This window comes from Corythoichthys intestinalis, chromosome 21 (genome assembly GCF_030265065.1).
Source record: "Corythoichthys intestinalis isolate RoL2023-P3 chromosome 21, ASM3026506v1, whole genome shotgun sequence".
NCBI classification, from domain to species: Eukaryota; Metazoa; Chordata; class Actinopteri; order Syngnathiformes; family Syngnathidae; genus Corythoichthys; species Corythoichthys intestinalis.
Window position 1 is genome coordinate 10,000,001 of NC_080415.1, and position 14,195 is coordinate 10,014,195.

The 14,195-nt window shown below is 37.2% G+C and overlaps 1 protein-coding gene across 7 annotated transcripts in view; it reads left to right on the plus strand.

The window, feature by feature from the left end:
• arhgap17a (Rho GTPase activating protein 17a) overlaps positions 1–14,195 on the plus strand; it is a 74,903-nt gene that overhangs the window by 15,135 nt on the left and 45,573 nt on the right. For 6 of the 7 annotated variants that reach the window (XM_057825800.1, XM_057825802.1, XM_057825798.1 and 3 more), the window contains exon 2: positions 11,009–11,048. In XM_057825800.1, the coding sequence (XP_057681783.1) occupies positions 11,009–11,048 (40 nt within the window). Of the gene's footprint in view, positions 1–9,810; positions 10,833–11,008; positions 11,049–14,195 lie in introns of those variants that run through there. The other variant, XM_057825801.1, reaches the window with a different exon arrangement.

The following is a 14,195-nucleotide window of genomic DNA, read 5'->3' on the forward strand; positions in this document are numbered from 1 at the left end:
AATGATCAATTAAAGAGATGGTGGCAATGATGGAGATGGTTGAGTGTCAAGTGCTGAAAAAGACTAGGAAAAGAACCGACTTGATCCAGAGGTAGGTTTTTTATCAACACATTTTTCTTATGCACATTGCCATACGCCAATGACAATGACATTTTTTTACCACCATATGCCCTGTCTTTCTTATATCCTCTGGTTGTCATACGTCTCCAACCGTTCTTGGGGGTGATTTATATTGCTAATGATCGCAAATGCTACTCAGTGACAGCCAACGAACACTTTTAATTTTTTCATAAATAGCAAATCTTGATTCTATTAATCTATTTAAACTTCCCCTTTAGTAAGGTTGTTTCTTTTCAACAGAAAAGGTAAAGCTGTTAAATCTAGAGCCTACCTGTCGGCATGAACAGGCTTACTAAAAGATCAAGGGCAAGATGGCTAATTTAATTAAATATTCATATTTTAGAAAAATAGGCCGAAATGACTGTTGTGATATATAAATAAAATGTTATTTTTTTTACTCAGGTCATTCATTGTCAGACAGAAGCAGCACGGCAAAATGCCACGCTAAAAAATTAGTAAAAACATCAAAATGGCTTACCTCTTCGTGCAAGGGTATGGATCACGATTGTCATTTGTAAGACCATGGCCCCCCAACAAAATTTTTACTGCATATGAAGGTGAATGGGTTCACCTTGCTGGCGTTAAACTGGTCTTTTGGACATCTGCACAAATTAATCCATTGTTCACATTTTTTCCCCCTCTGAAATTTTCGTATGAAGAAAACATCCTTCATATGTGGACTGTCGTAATGTCCAGAGTTGTTTCTATAAGTTCCATAGCAGCAGTGTTCAATCGGCATGTTTTTAAAGATTACCGGCAGAAAACAAGCAGTACTAGCATGGGTTGTCTGCGAGCACGCTTCTATGTTGACCCCCTTCCGGTTTACGATGGTGACGCAGCCTTGCGGTCTAAAAATAGCATTCGTGCGGTACGCTATTCATTTTGACGAATGAGCAAAAGCTCAATGGCAGCCAGTGAGTTAACATAAACACTATTTTAGTGGAAAATGTTGGTGTAATGGAAAAAAATTGGCTTTTTAAAACGATATTTGGATTCTTGGCAGGAGCAAATTGATAACCTACAGCGGTGCTTCTCAATTATTTCTGTATGCTCCCCCAGGAAAAGTACCGTAAATGTTAAGCCCCCCCCCCCCTTTTTTTTTTAATTTTTTTTTTTTTTTTTTTATCATAAGCACACCTCTGCATAACATTTTTTCCTTGTTAACATTAAAGAAAATAAGTATATATATGTATACAGTGGTACCTCTACATACGAAGTTAATCCGTTCCAGGAGCTTGTTTGTAAGTCGAAATGGTCGTATGTCGAGCAGGATTTTCCCATAGGAATACATTATAATTCCATTAATTCGTTCCACAGCCCAAAAACCTGCACTAAATCCTTAAAAAATATTGCTGGTACTATTACAAATGGCAAATACATATAGCAAAACAAATAAATAATAAATAAAAATCGGATTAATAATATAATAATAATAATAATTCCTGTAATAGTGTAACGAAACGGGTTCTAATAAGGCGGACGTTTTTTTCTGTACCTGAAGGCACCGCGGCGCTGACGTGACAAAGAGGGAGGGGAGCGGGTGAAAGTTTACTTTCGCTTTCAATGCTTTCTTGAGAACATCGTCAATTGCGGCAGACAGCAGGCGTTTTGTGTTGAATAAGTTGTGAAAGAAATGATGAAAACGTGGCGAAGCTGGCGATTTCTCTGGAGATGTTACCACAATAAGAATTGTCAGCTTAACTTATAAAGACTGGCGAACGATGGTCGGAGGAGGACCGTGGAGATGTATTGTTGAGCCATTTCACGGATGCCCACCCTACGCTCATATTTTTCTGTCATTTGCATCTTCATTTAGAAGGTAAGCGTCAACTTTTTCCTTGTTTCACCACCTGTACCAACCTTTTCTGAAACCAGTGTTGATTTGTCACACAAGAAAATCCGCCGTGCATTCATCTGCGGTGCTGCCATTGTCGTCGTATTTCGAGCATGTCGTCGGATGTAGAAACAAATGGCGAGTCAAATTTTACGTCGGATGTCGAAAAGTTCGTGTGTCGAAGCGATCGTATGTAGAGGTACCACTGTATATATATATGTATATACTTACAATAAAGTATGACTTTATTAACATTGTAACAGAAAAGAAGTAAAGCCCATCAATTTGCATGAATTAAATAAAACACTCAAGGCACATTTTTTGACTATTTGATACTGAAAAATAAAATTTAATAAAATAATAAATGATTGTAAATTCAAAGTGATTAGCAACCTTAACTCTGAACACATTATGTCAAACAAAAATTAATAAAATAAAACAAGTGTCATTGGACAGGGGCACAGTTTTTTTTTTTTTTTTTTTTTTTTTTTTACCTGTACTGTTCAGCTGCTTGACACAGAGAATGGGAATCTGAGTGTCCGATTGGTCTCAAGTTTTAATGTATCACATGGGAGTATGACATACTCCCAATGTGATCATTCAACGTGCCTCATTTATTAGGAGAAAGCAGTGAACAGGAAGAGGTTATGGAGGGACAGAAAAAAATAACATTGAACGCCTACACTAACTATGAATATGTCGATGGTATCGTTAGTAGGGCTGTCCCAAACGACTAATTTTCTCCCAATTAGTCAGCCGACTATTTTTACGATTAGTCGACTAATCTAATTTTTTAATTTTTTTACCAATTTAGCAAGGAAATTTTTGTTGATGCTTATTGATTCACAAAAAACATTTTGGAACACTTAAATTCTTTATTAAAGAACAACTAAACATGTAAATAACAATAATAAATCACAAATAAACAATGAGGTCAAACTCTGATTGCATTACCTAGTGCAAAAGAATGGAATGCAAACAGATTCAAAACACTGACTTCGCCTTTCCAACATGATTCAAAACAATTCTTTAAAAAAATATCTAGCATCCATATTATGGTATACTACTATAAATAATAATATCATAATAATTATTGATTGCCAATCAATTTTTTTCATAAAGGGTGTCATTTTAAAGCTATTCTTAGTGTAGAATCTGAATTCTGAAGTATGTGGGATTAATTCCAGAAATCGTTATTCATATGACGAACATGACATGCTTTTATTTTGAAATATTTACCGGAAGTACGTTCACTAAACCGCTAATTGTAAGCTTTACACTCCGCAAAAAAGCACTTTTCATCATTGCATGTGGTGTCAGTCATAGATTTAAAAAAAAAAAAATTTGTTTGCAAATGCTGTTAACCAGCGATTTTTCATGTCTGAAGTGTCACCTTTTAACCGCGAGTTTGCGTTTTGGAGAAGACTTCCAATGTCGTAGGTTGTCTTTTTTTCCCCCATTAGCCTCAATGTAGCAGTGTTTACAGTGTTTAATATTGATGTGTTTCCTTATTTTGTATGTTTGAACTTTAATTCTGCGGCGTGTTGATGACCAATAAACATCTGTGAAAGTAAGTGAAGTCTCATATGCCATCAGCACGCACGCGCGCGGCGATAAAACACAGCCGCGAAAATTACCGTCCTCATTATTATTTACCATGCGATAAATGGACTCATTGCATATCGTGACAGGCTTACTTAGCAACTTCAATAAAACATGTTGTTAGTTCGTTAGTTAGTTAGATGGACTTACGACCTGCTAGCTTGTAATTGTCTCCTGTTGTCTTCCAAAATTACAACTGGTTGACGGCACTTTTTGGCATTGAAGAGACGGGACACAAATGTGTACCCTTCTTTGTTTCGTTGAAATAAGTCAATGTTTTGGCCACTCTGGTGCGCTTTTTTGCCCCTGTGCGGCTCTCCTCGCTTGCATACATTCTCAACTTTCCACGCATATATATTTTTTAACCCTGCATTAACCACCAACGGGATGTTGTGCTCGTCAACGCATTTATGTCAGCGATGGCGTCGACTAGCCGGGACAGCTCTAATCGTTTGCTTGTTGTATTTCCGGTGTACACCATCTGTGGGGCCTGATGACCAAGGAGAAAGGGGGTGGGTAGAGTCAGAAAGATAAGTGATTGGGAGGGGTGAAGTGTACACAAATCAGCCATGTGAGGTGTAGAACTCAGTATTTATGTGAATCCCTTGTGAGTGTGGATATGTTGGCATCCTATTCTATGCTGCCTGATCACTAATTACCTTACACCAAGTTTCTCTACTTGAGTGTGTCTAATTGCACCTAGTCATGCGTGAATCCCATCAGACATGTAACTTGTTATGTCACCTTTTATGATGCTAATAGTGCTTGCTAGTTTACTGATGTACCACTCACAAAGTGAGACAGTAGCCACGTTTACATGCTGACTTTTATTCATACCGATTCAAATCATTCCGAATGGAAATTTCAGATCAGCTGTTTACGTGTCACTTCATCTATTCCGATCCAGCGTTTACATGTGTCTGCCTTTATTCCGAAAGGACATTTGACAACTGCCGTCTGACATGCGCAGATTAATCAAAACAAAGCGTCACGTTGCAAAACATGGAGATCGATCGTCGGAGTGCTGCTGTTTTAACTTTAACCCACTTGTTGTGTTTGTGGGGTCGTATCCGCTTCTGCTGTTTTGCTCTTTTGCCTTGTAGTAGCCGGTTGTCAGCGTTTTCCACCGATTTCTAATCTGGTCAACGCTCCGGTCTATTTCGGCTTCGTGTAACCTCTCGTGAACTTTTTAAAATAGTTCACTGTTCCTCGTTTTACGCCCGTCTAAGCGAGCAATTATATTCAATTCTTTTAAAGTTTGAATTAAATACAATCTTTCCGCCGGACTCCAATTAGGTGCGCTGTGCTTGGAAGCCATGTTGCAAGTGACGTTACTTACGTCACCAAGTGACGTCACCACGTCAGTACGGAGCATGTGCAGAAAGAACGCAACCAGACACCATTCCGCTTCCCTGTTTACATGATATAATTTTACTTCTAATCGGTTTGGGAAAAGGAATATTCCACCCCTGTGAATCGGAATGAAATTCCATTCGGTTTGGGCCTGTTCATTCCGAATGAGGTGTTTATATGGAACACATTTATTCGGTTTGAACAAATATTCCGATTGTAATTGGAATATTTGGCTCCATGTAAACGTGGCAATTGTTGGCAATATTCGGCACGTTTTCACTGAAACAAATTCAAGCAGCTTATAAATGTGATTGGGGTCTTATGTCGTTAAGTGACGTCTTCATTGATTTTGCTTCATGCTTTCCGCTGCCAACATTTTTGGACACAGTAAACATTCCGGCCTTTCCTCGTTTCGCACTGTATTAAAAGAAAAGCTAAACGCTACGTACACTTTGTCATATTTACTCATCTTAGCTTGCAGGAGACTTCATATTTCCTGCTCTTTGCTGTGTGCTTTTGTTGAATGCAAAAATACTGCGCACAAATTGAAAATGAGAGTGCCACTGAGTGGATGTTGTGGATGAAATGTTTTTTGCTGCTATGTCAAATCACCTTCGTTGCTGCATTTTCTGTGTGTATAATATTTGTCATTCCTAAACATGTCAATAGGTTCTTGGTTGTTTGATAGGAAACCATGTCTTGTGATACTCAATTTTATTTTCTTGGTGAACTTTAGAAGCTTTGGTTTAGAATGTAGAGTTACTGGCTCAGCGTGTTTGGTGACTACATCAATTAGCCTTTTAACTAAACCACATAAATGCCCAGTCTGAATGTTGTACACAGAGCAAGGAATCCCACATTGTGGCTTCATATTATGAGTATATTACATTGTTTTTCCTAGTTGAGTTAGAAGTGCCGAGTTGTATGTTTCTGTTCATTATTCTCTTGCTTCTCTCTCTGCATCACACAATGAAAAAAAAATCCACGCATTGGCTTTACATTACTTCAGTCTGTAAACCCCCACCAGTCACGAACCTCACTATTTGTATTTCTTTCCATGGAACCCCCAAACTATCGTCTCTGTCTGTGTCAGTCTCGCTGTTTCTGCCTGCTCTCTGCCTCCATGTTTGTAATGGAAAGCAGCTGTTCTCTACTCTGATGAGGTTACTACAGTTCATCAAGAACACAGTGTGTGAGGGAAACTTCATTGAAATCTCCTGTTACCCAAATTGGAAGGTAGAGGCTGTCTACAGGTTAAATTCAGTCAACAGCTGTATCTGCTTCATTATGTTCAGCAACAGGAAGTGTTTGGGGTAAAGTGAGTCGGGTTAAAGGTTGGGAAGCAGAGATGTGTAGTAACATGTTACATTTACTCCGTTACGTTTACTGGAGTAGCTTTTGAGAACAGTGTACTTCTCAGAGTAGGTTTACCTAACCATTCTTTTAACTTAAGTAGATTAGTAAAGAAGAAACGCTACTTGGGTTGTTCCGATCATGTTTTTTTGCTCCCGATCTGATCCCGATCGTTTTAGTTTGAGTATCTGCCGATCCCGATATTTCCCGATCCGCTTTTTTTTTTTTTTGTTTTGCTCCCGATTAAATTCCAATCATTCCCGATAATTTTTACCAATCATATACATTTTGGCAATGCATTAAGAAAAAAATGAATAAAACTCGGAGGAATATATACATTCAGAATACAGTACATAAGTACTGTATTTGTTTATTATGACAATAAATCCTCAAGATGGCATTTACATTATTAACATTCTTTCTATGAGAGGGATCCACGGATAGAAAGACTTGTAATTCTTAAAGGATAAATGTGGCTTTGTATATTGTGACTAAATATTGCCATCTAGTGTATTTGTTGAGCTTTCAGTAAATGATACTGTAGCCATTTAACTGTTCTGCCCAAATGCATGATGGGAAGTGCAACCATGATTGTGCATAGTGGTACCAATTGATATATCTTCTCTGCGTTGGGAAATAACATAGGGTGTTAAGAAAAAGATCAAGTACTACTTTTCTTCCCCACATTGCTTCCCACGATATTTCTAATCTTAGAGAAAGGGATTGTAAGGCTTTAGCCAATTAAAAAAAGGCTCCAACTGCTGTCAAAATTCACTCTACTCATTTTACGCTGTCTTTTAGCTCTATATATAGGTAAAACGGCGCCATTACAGATTGAACGCGAAAATCCGTGAATGGGTCGTGCAGCGCATGCGTTAATTGCTTTAAATATTTTAATGTGATAAATTTTTTTAAATATTAATTACGGCCGTTAACAGGATAAATTTGATAACCCTACCTTAAGCCTAAACTGAAGACTCTTGATGAGTGTAACATATTATGTCTGTAACGTTAAATACAATTAGAAAACGATTTAATTAAAAAAGATATATATATTAAAAAAAGGCATGTCCGATATTTTTTTGCCGATTCCGATACTTTAAAAATGATGTGATCGGACCCGATCGATCGGAACGCTACTCATACTCCGCTACTTTGGGCTACACGAGAGTCGTTACGTTTTTTTTTCCTCTTTATTCTACATATTAGATTTTATGTTTGCCAGAGATGTCAACAGTGGCTCTACCAGTTTCACCAATGAGACATTGTTACAATAATCACATGACTTCATTATACCAAACAGACGTAACAATACAGTTAAATTACTACACACAAGCTTGCAGTCGAAAGTCCTATGATCGCGCCGGCTTGTTCAATCACATGGTGTCTTTAAAGCGCCGAAAAAATAAACTATTTCTAGAGGACTGCAGTCAACAATACTCGATAGCATAGATTTCAACCTCTCTCCCAGAGTTGATTTGGTACCAATAAAGTACAGACAACCAGAGATATGATTGTTTCAATATAATGGTAAGTGTTTTATGTTATGAATGTTTTATCAACTAGAGGGCACTCTAGCTCTTTGAATGGGTGATGTTTCATTTATATAGATATTTTTTAGTCGGAAATTGCTGAATTTTGTCTTTCTTTGGCTTAATATGGCTTATTATAATAGCATAATAATAACAGTTAATATAGATAATGTTGTGCTGAGGAAAATGATTATACCATTGTTTAAAAAAAAAAAAAAAAAAATCCAACATTGGAAGAAGCTACTCCTTATTTGAGTATTCTTTTCATCGAATACTTTTTTTACTTGAAATTCAGCTATACATATATTTTGGAGGTCTACTTGTACTTGAGTAATATTATTTTGAATTAATCCGGGCTCCAGACTGTGACCAAATGGTTGCATATTGCGACAAAAATTCGAGCCAGTGCAAGTATTTTTTATTTTTTTTCATCTACTTGCACGTTTGACCAGTAACATTGCGTTTTTTCATTTTTATTTTTATATTTTACGCTAGATGCACAAAAATCACCAAATGCAGAGATAATCCCCTATATTTTCAGGATCAATAGCAAAATTTAACATATCATACAAGTTTTTGCACAAAATAGCAACTTCAGTTTTCAACAGCTAATAAATCACTCTATTTTCACATCAGAAACTTAATACTTGAGGAAAGCATGCAGAATCATCTTAATTTCACTCGACAAAAGCAAAATTTGCATTTTTTGCTTGCCGGTAATCTGGCCCTCCTCATTTTTAGATTGAAATGTTACATAAAATAAAAACATGTAAAAGGCGAATTTATTTTTGTATGGACGCAAAAATGTTTAAATTACTTTTTTTGCCCAAAACTGGCAGATGGCCGAAAATTACCTGATCATTTGAATGTTAAGTTACCCTACTGTGTATGGATACAACATGGCGGGCATCACAAAACAAAGAGCTTTTTAAGTTTAAAATTCTTGTCAATAAATGCGTACATCCTGGAATTTCTATAGATATGAACATAGAACAGTCTAGATAGATTCTTGTTTAAAAGCAACAAAAAAAAACTGGCAGTTATCATTCATTTTACGTAAATATTTTGAGCTAAATTTACGCTATTGTGTAAATCCAACGTGGCGGCCATTACAAAACAAAGCTTTTTAAGTTGAAAATTCTTGTAAATAAATTCGCACATCCTGGAATTTCTATAGATATGAACATAAAACAGTCTAGATTCTTGGTTAAAAGCAATAAACCAGGCAGTTATCATTCATTTTACGTATATATTTCGAGCTAAAGTTACGCTATTTTTTTTCCCATGCATTTTTTTCACAACATGGGGCTATTGTATATAATAATTACCTCGAATCCTTGACCAAATCACTCTTGAGACACTCCTAAATGTGTGGACTCCGTCGGGCGGGTTATAATTGGGGTAGCACGAAAACTTGACAGCACTTGCGAACAATGGCGAAAAGGGCAACAAGTGACTTTCTTTCCAACACACCCACCGGCACTGATTCAAAGGAGGCTGACGGGAGGAATAAGTCCGACTCTGGGGCTCGACACACGGGAGGCGAAATGCCAAAGTCATTGCCGTTGCGCTGAAAGCCAACACATGGGGCGCAATGCAATCGCAGTGGCAAGCGTTAGCAACTAGCACCACCCTTTTCCCGTGCATCATTACTCGTCTCTGATTAGCTATGAATTTGGAGGGCTTTTTAAAATTTCCGGTCTTTTCTGAGTGCCAACAACTTCTCATACTGTCGTTTTTTTATTTATGTAATCATGCCAGAAGGTATCATAAAGTATGTGCTGGTCGCACACTGCTAAATACCATCCTGTAAGTTGACAAAGTGTGTTGTGTGGATTTCAATTTACGGGTTGTTCAGTGTCCTTGAAGGTGATTTGTCGATCAAAAAATCAGTGAATAATTGGCTGTAGCGCCGGTTGACAGCGACAAAAATAAAACTAAATTCCCATGTTAACTTGATTTCTAAGCAGTATACTGGTTGATGTCAAAACTGATAGATAATATAATACATGTATATTTATAAGTTTTATGCATGTATGATGAAAGTATTTATCAGTTAAACAGTGAAAATTAGAGGAAAATTTGTCATGACAATTTACAGTGTGCGCCCCTGAATCTTCTGCTTGCTCCCCCTAAAATTTGAAGTTAGGGGCCACTGTGCTCCTAGTCAAAAATGTTAGCCCGGAACCCCTGTAATGCTACTCTTCCTTAAAAACGTTTGGCTACTCTACCCACATCTGGGTATAAAATGTTTAACCGTATTTTTGCGTCGTATTATATGGCACAACATCAATAAATAAGTTTTTCACCCATAAAGCACACCTAATTATTCAAGTTGTAAAGTGAGATAGTGCCTCAGTGTACTGCATTTGACATTTGTTCTTTATCTTTTACCATTGTCATGATTGTTTTATAATACTGTAATTGTGCCTTATAGTTCGATAAATACGGTAATTGAACTAGCTTAGAGCGCCAATAATCCAATCACGAAATGACTGCAGACATCTATCCATATTGCTTACTCTTATTAGTGTTTCAAATTGAGATGGGGCCTACGTAGATATAAATGCACAATTAAGATATAGGCAATGTGTTTGTTTTTATGCAACTGGTTGAAGTATGACGACTATGCATTACTACATCTGCATTATACAATAGAGTTAGTAGTAAGATAACACTCATATTTTTTACATATACAGTAACAGGTCCAACCAGTAGCTATCAGTATATATGAAGGTGTTGAAAAGCAAGCATTAGTTTCTGCCGTGTCCCCTCTCCCTTTAAGTGAATTTAATCTGTCTGACCTCACCAGGCCCAACTATTAGTCTACTAATAATAGGCTCAAGCAGAGCACTGCTGTGTTGTTGCTGTGCATGTGTGAGTCACTCTATACTAACTGGAGCTGAAGCAACTCCCTGTTTGAGCTCCACTGTTTGAACCTATGCCATGTTTTCTCCATTAGTATTTTGTTAAATGTCTGTAAAAGTATTTTAAACGTTTTTTTTTTTTCTTGATCTGGGCTCGTGTTATCTTTTGAGGTGGGTTGTACCAGATAACGTTCCTGTGGAGTTCAAGTTCAGTTTGCACACTGCTATTTCTGCAGGACAGTGTACTCCCTGCCCGAATTTTTATGTTAACTGAAATAAAGGATCAGTACTTCTATCTCATGTCCTTGTCTCAGTACTGATTACTTGTTTTTCTTTCTCACCCACAGAGCAGAGAAAACAGAGGTCCTCAGCGATGACCTTTTACAGGTAAACCATTAATCTGACTTTGTAGAGCTGTGAACAGTTCATATCTCATGCAGGGAAAGGTTGCATCTGTTGGGCATTGGCCACTGCCGCCTCACTTAATTTTTTTTTCAAGCATTTGTTAAAAGATGTTGATTCTGAAATCTTGTTTTGTATGGTTTTCACGCTGAAAATGCCTATTAAACGACTTCAACGATAGCATTTTACTATAAATGCACACATTTCATGGAGCATAATTGCTTTAAATGGCTCTTTATAGTTTGTCACATGATAATCCACTAAAAAATAATCCCCCAATAAAGAATTTACTAAATTACATTAGTATAAATGAAACATCACTGTTACACTTAAGATACTGAACCACTTTTCTTAAGCTTTCCAGCCTAAGTAATAGGGATGCACAATATTTACGTTTTTAAACTGATGCAAAATACCGACAAAATTACGGTTGCTGCGGCAGTTTTTAGTTCGAACATAATCAATAGCGTACCGCACGCAACACGTCACTTTTGCAAATTAATATTCATGACCTTAGCAACTGTTGCTAGGTGGGTCAAGCTCGCGTTTGTCCCTCATGCTAAATGTATATAAATAGTACAAATGAGATGTTAACTGAGCTAAACCTACCAATTCTGTGCGAAAAGGGTGTCCCTGGTGCCAAATTCACTGGTAAAGACAAGGAAGAACATACAAATGTTCAGTTAAAGAGCTGGTTTTAGGATCGAGGGCTGAAAAAGATGGGAAAAAGAGCCGACCTGATCCAGCGGTTGCTTTTTTATCAACACCTTTTTCTTGTGTGCATTGCCTTACGCCACTGACAATGATAGATAGATAGATAGATTTTTATTAACAGACTCAAGGTCCAACAACACAACACAACAATAGATTAAAAGACAAAATAAAATGACATTCTCCTGTTCCAACAATCTATCCTTTACCACCATATGCCCTGTCTTTCTTATATATTATATCCTCTGGTTGTCTTACGTCTCTGACCGTTCTTGGGGTTAATTTATATTGCTATTTTTGTGTAGCGATCGCAAATGCTATTCTGTGACAGCCAACAAACAATTTTAATGTTTTCACTAATAACAAATCTTAATTCTATTAATTTATTTACACCTCATCCTTGCCAAAGTTGTTTCTTCTTTTCAACAGAAAAGGTAACAACAGTGGCAGTCGGATACCATTTTAATTTTTTTCAGGTCATTCATTGTCACAGAAGCAGCACGGCAAAATGCCATGCTAAAAAATAAGTAAAAATATCAAAATGGCTTACCTCTTCGGGGCAGGCTGTGGCAGGCAATGGATCAGTAGGATCATGGCCCCCAACAAAATGTTTACTGCATATAAAGGTGAACGGCTTCACCTTGCTGGCGTTAAACTGGTCTTTTGGAAGTCCGCGCAAGTTGACCCATTGTTCACATTTTCTCATCTGAGTTTTTGGCTTCAAACATATGAGGAAAACATCCTTCATATGTCGTAGTGTCTACAGTCGTTTCTACAAGTTCCATAGCAGCAGTGTTTACTCAACATGATCTTTTTTGAAAGATTACCGGCAGAAAAAAAGCAGTACTAACATGGGTTGTATGTGAGGGCGCTTCTATGTTGACACACTTCCGGTTTACGAGGGTGACGTCACACAGCCTTGCGGTCTAAAAATAGCATTCATGTGGTACGCTATACATGAACTCACAGATGTACTGTGGAAGCAAAATAAACAGTTATTGACATTTATTTATTTTTATTCATCTAACTATTTTGTCTTTTTGGGTTGACAAACAATTGGGACCTGATGTGTGAATTAGAGATACGAAGAACTGTCGAGTGACAGAGTTGTGAAACCCTTCCACAATAACAATGAAGACTGAGTCATGTGTGCACAAGTCACTGTCATTACTGTCCAGAAGAACTCTCTATCTGCATGTTAACACCTCTGGTTCAGTTGTTCCTCGAGCTATCTTGAGGAAACAGGTGGGGCTAATGCCAAATAGTGGCTGCTCAGCAAAGGCATTCCAACGAAGGAGTTTCTTTGTGTGCAACTGGGTGTTGTCGTCGATGCAAACAGTTTGTTGGCTTGGCTTTGAGAAAACAAGACTCTTAGTACAGTATGCACTATGCAGACTTTTTATAAATGACACAAGCAGAAGTCGCAAACTAAATTTCTTACTTCATAGTATGTTGAAATCGTGTCTTCAAGCAGCATGGGGCACTAAAAATTCATGATCGTTTTAGTTCATGAAACAGCCAAAATTCTCAATTACATTTGTTAATGCTGGATGGGAATGTATTCGTTTATGAATTGTTTAGCTTAGCAATAGTGCTAGAACACTGGTTCTTAACCTGGGTTCGGCGAGTAAGTCTAAGAGTTTCGGCGAACGTTAAGACACACAGGGGCCTATTTTCATACGACTAAAGGCAAAGAGTCGTTTTAGACTAGTTTTTGGACTGGTTTGCCCCCAATTATTCAATTTCTTTCCACTGCTAGCCCTCTATGTAATGGCAGGAGAAAGGAAGGTCGACTCGCACTTGGTATGAGGAAGTATATAATAGACCTACAGGTAGCGTTGACTGCGCAAATGAGGAAAAAAAACGTTAACGTCACATTTTACACCCTGAAAATGGTATGTGATGGAAGGATGTGACAATAAAATGAGAATGTAGACATGAAAACTAAAAAAGGAACAGTGTGAAATGAAGTGAGTTTTATTTTATTTTCCAACATAAAAATCAACAGTCCTAGGTAAAATTATTTGTAGTAATTTTGAACTTTGGAGAAATTTGAACGAGAATTTACTTCGATATTAGCTTGCTAGCTTAACTATATCAGTTTTGAATTTGAGAACAATTGTTTCATTATTAGATTCCGAAGGGTTCAGTGAATGCAAGTGAACAGCCAAAGGCGAAAATATTTGTTGTAAACTTGGAAATTTTGACAAATCTGTGGGAATTCATTTAGATATTAGCTTACTAGCTTAGCTATTCATTTTCGAATTTGAAAAAAAAAAAAAAGCTTTATTATTAAATTATTATTATTATTAAAAATTTAAGAACTGCTGTGCTAGTGCTTTTTTGACCATTCCAGGGTGACATCTGTTCTTTGGCATAAGTCTTCTGGGATATGCTGCTAGGTATGCAATTGAAGATGAA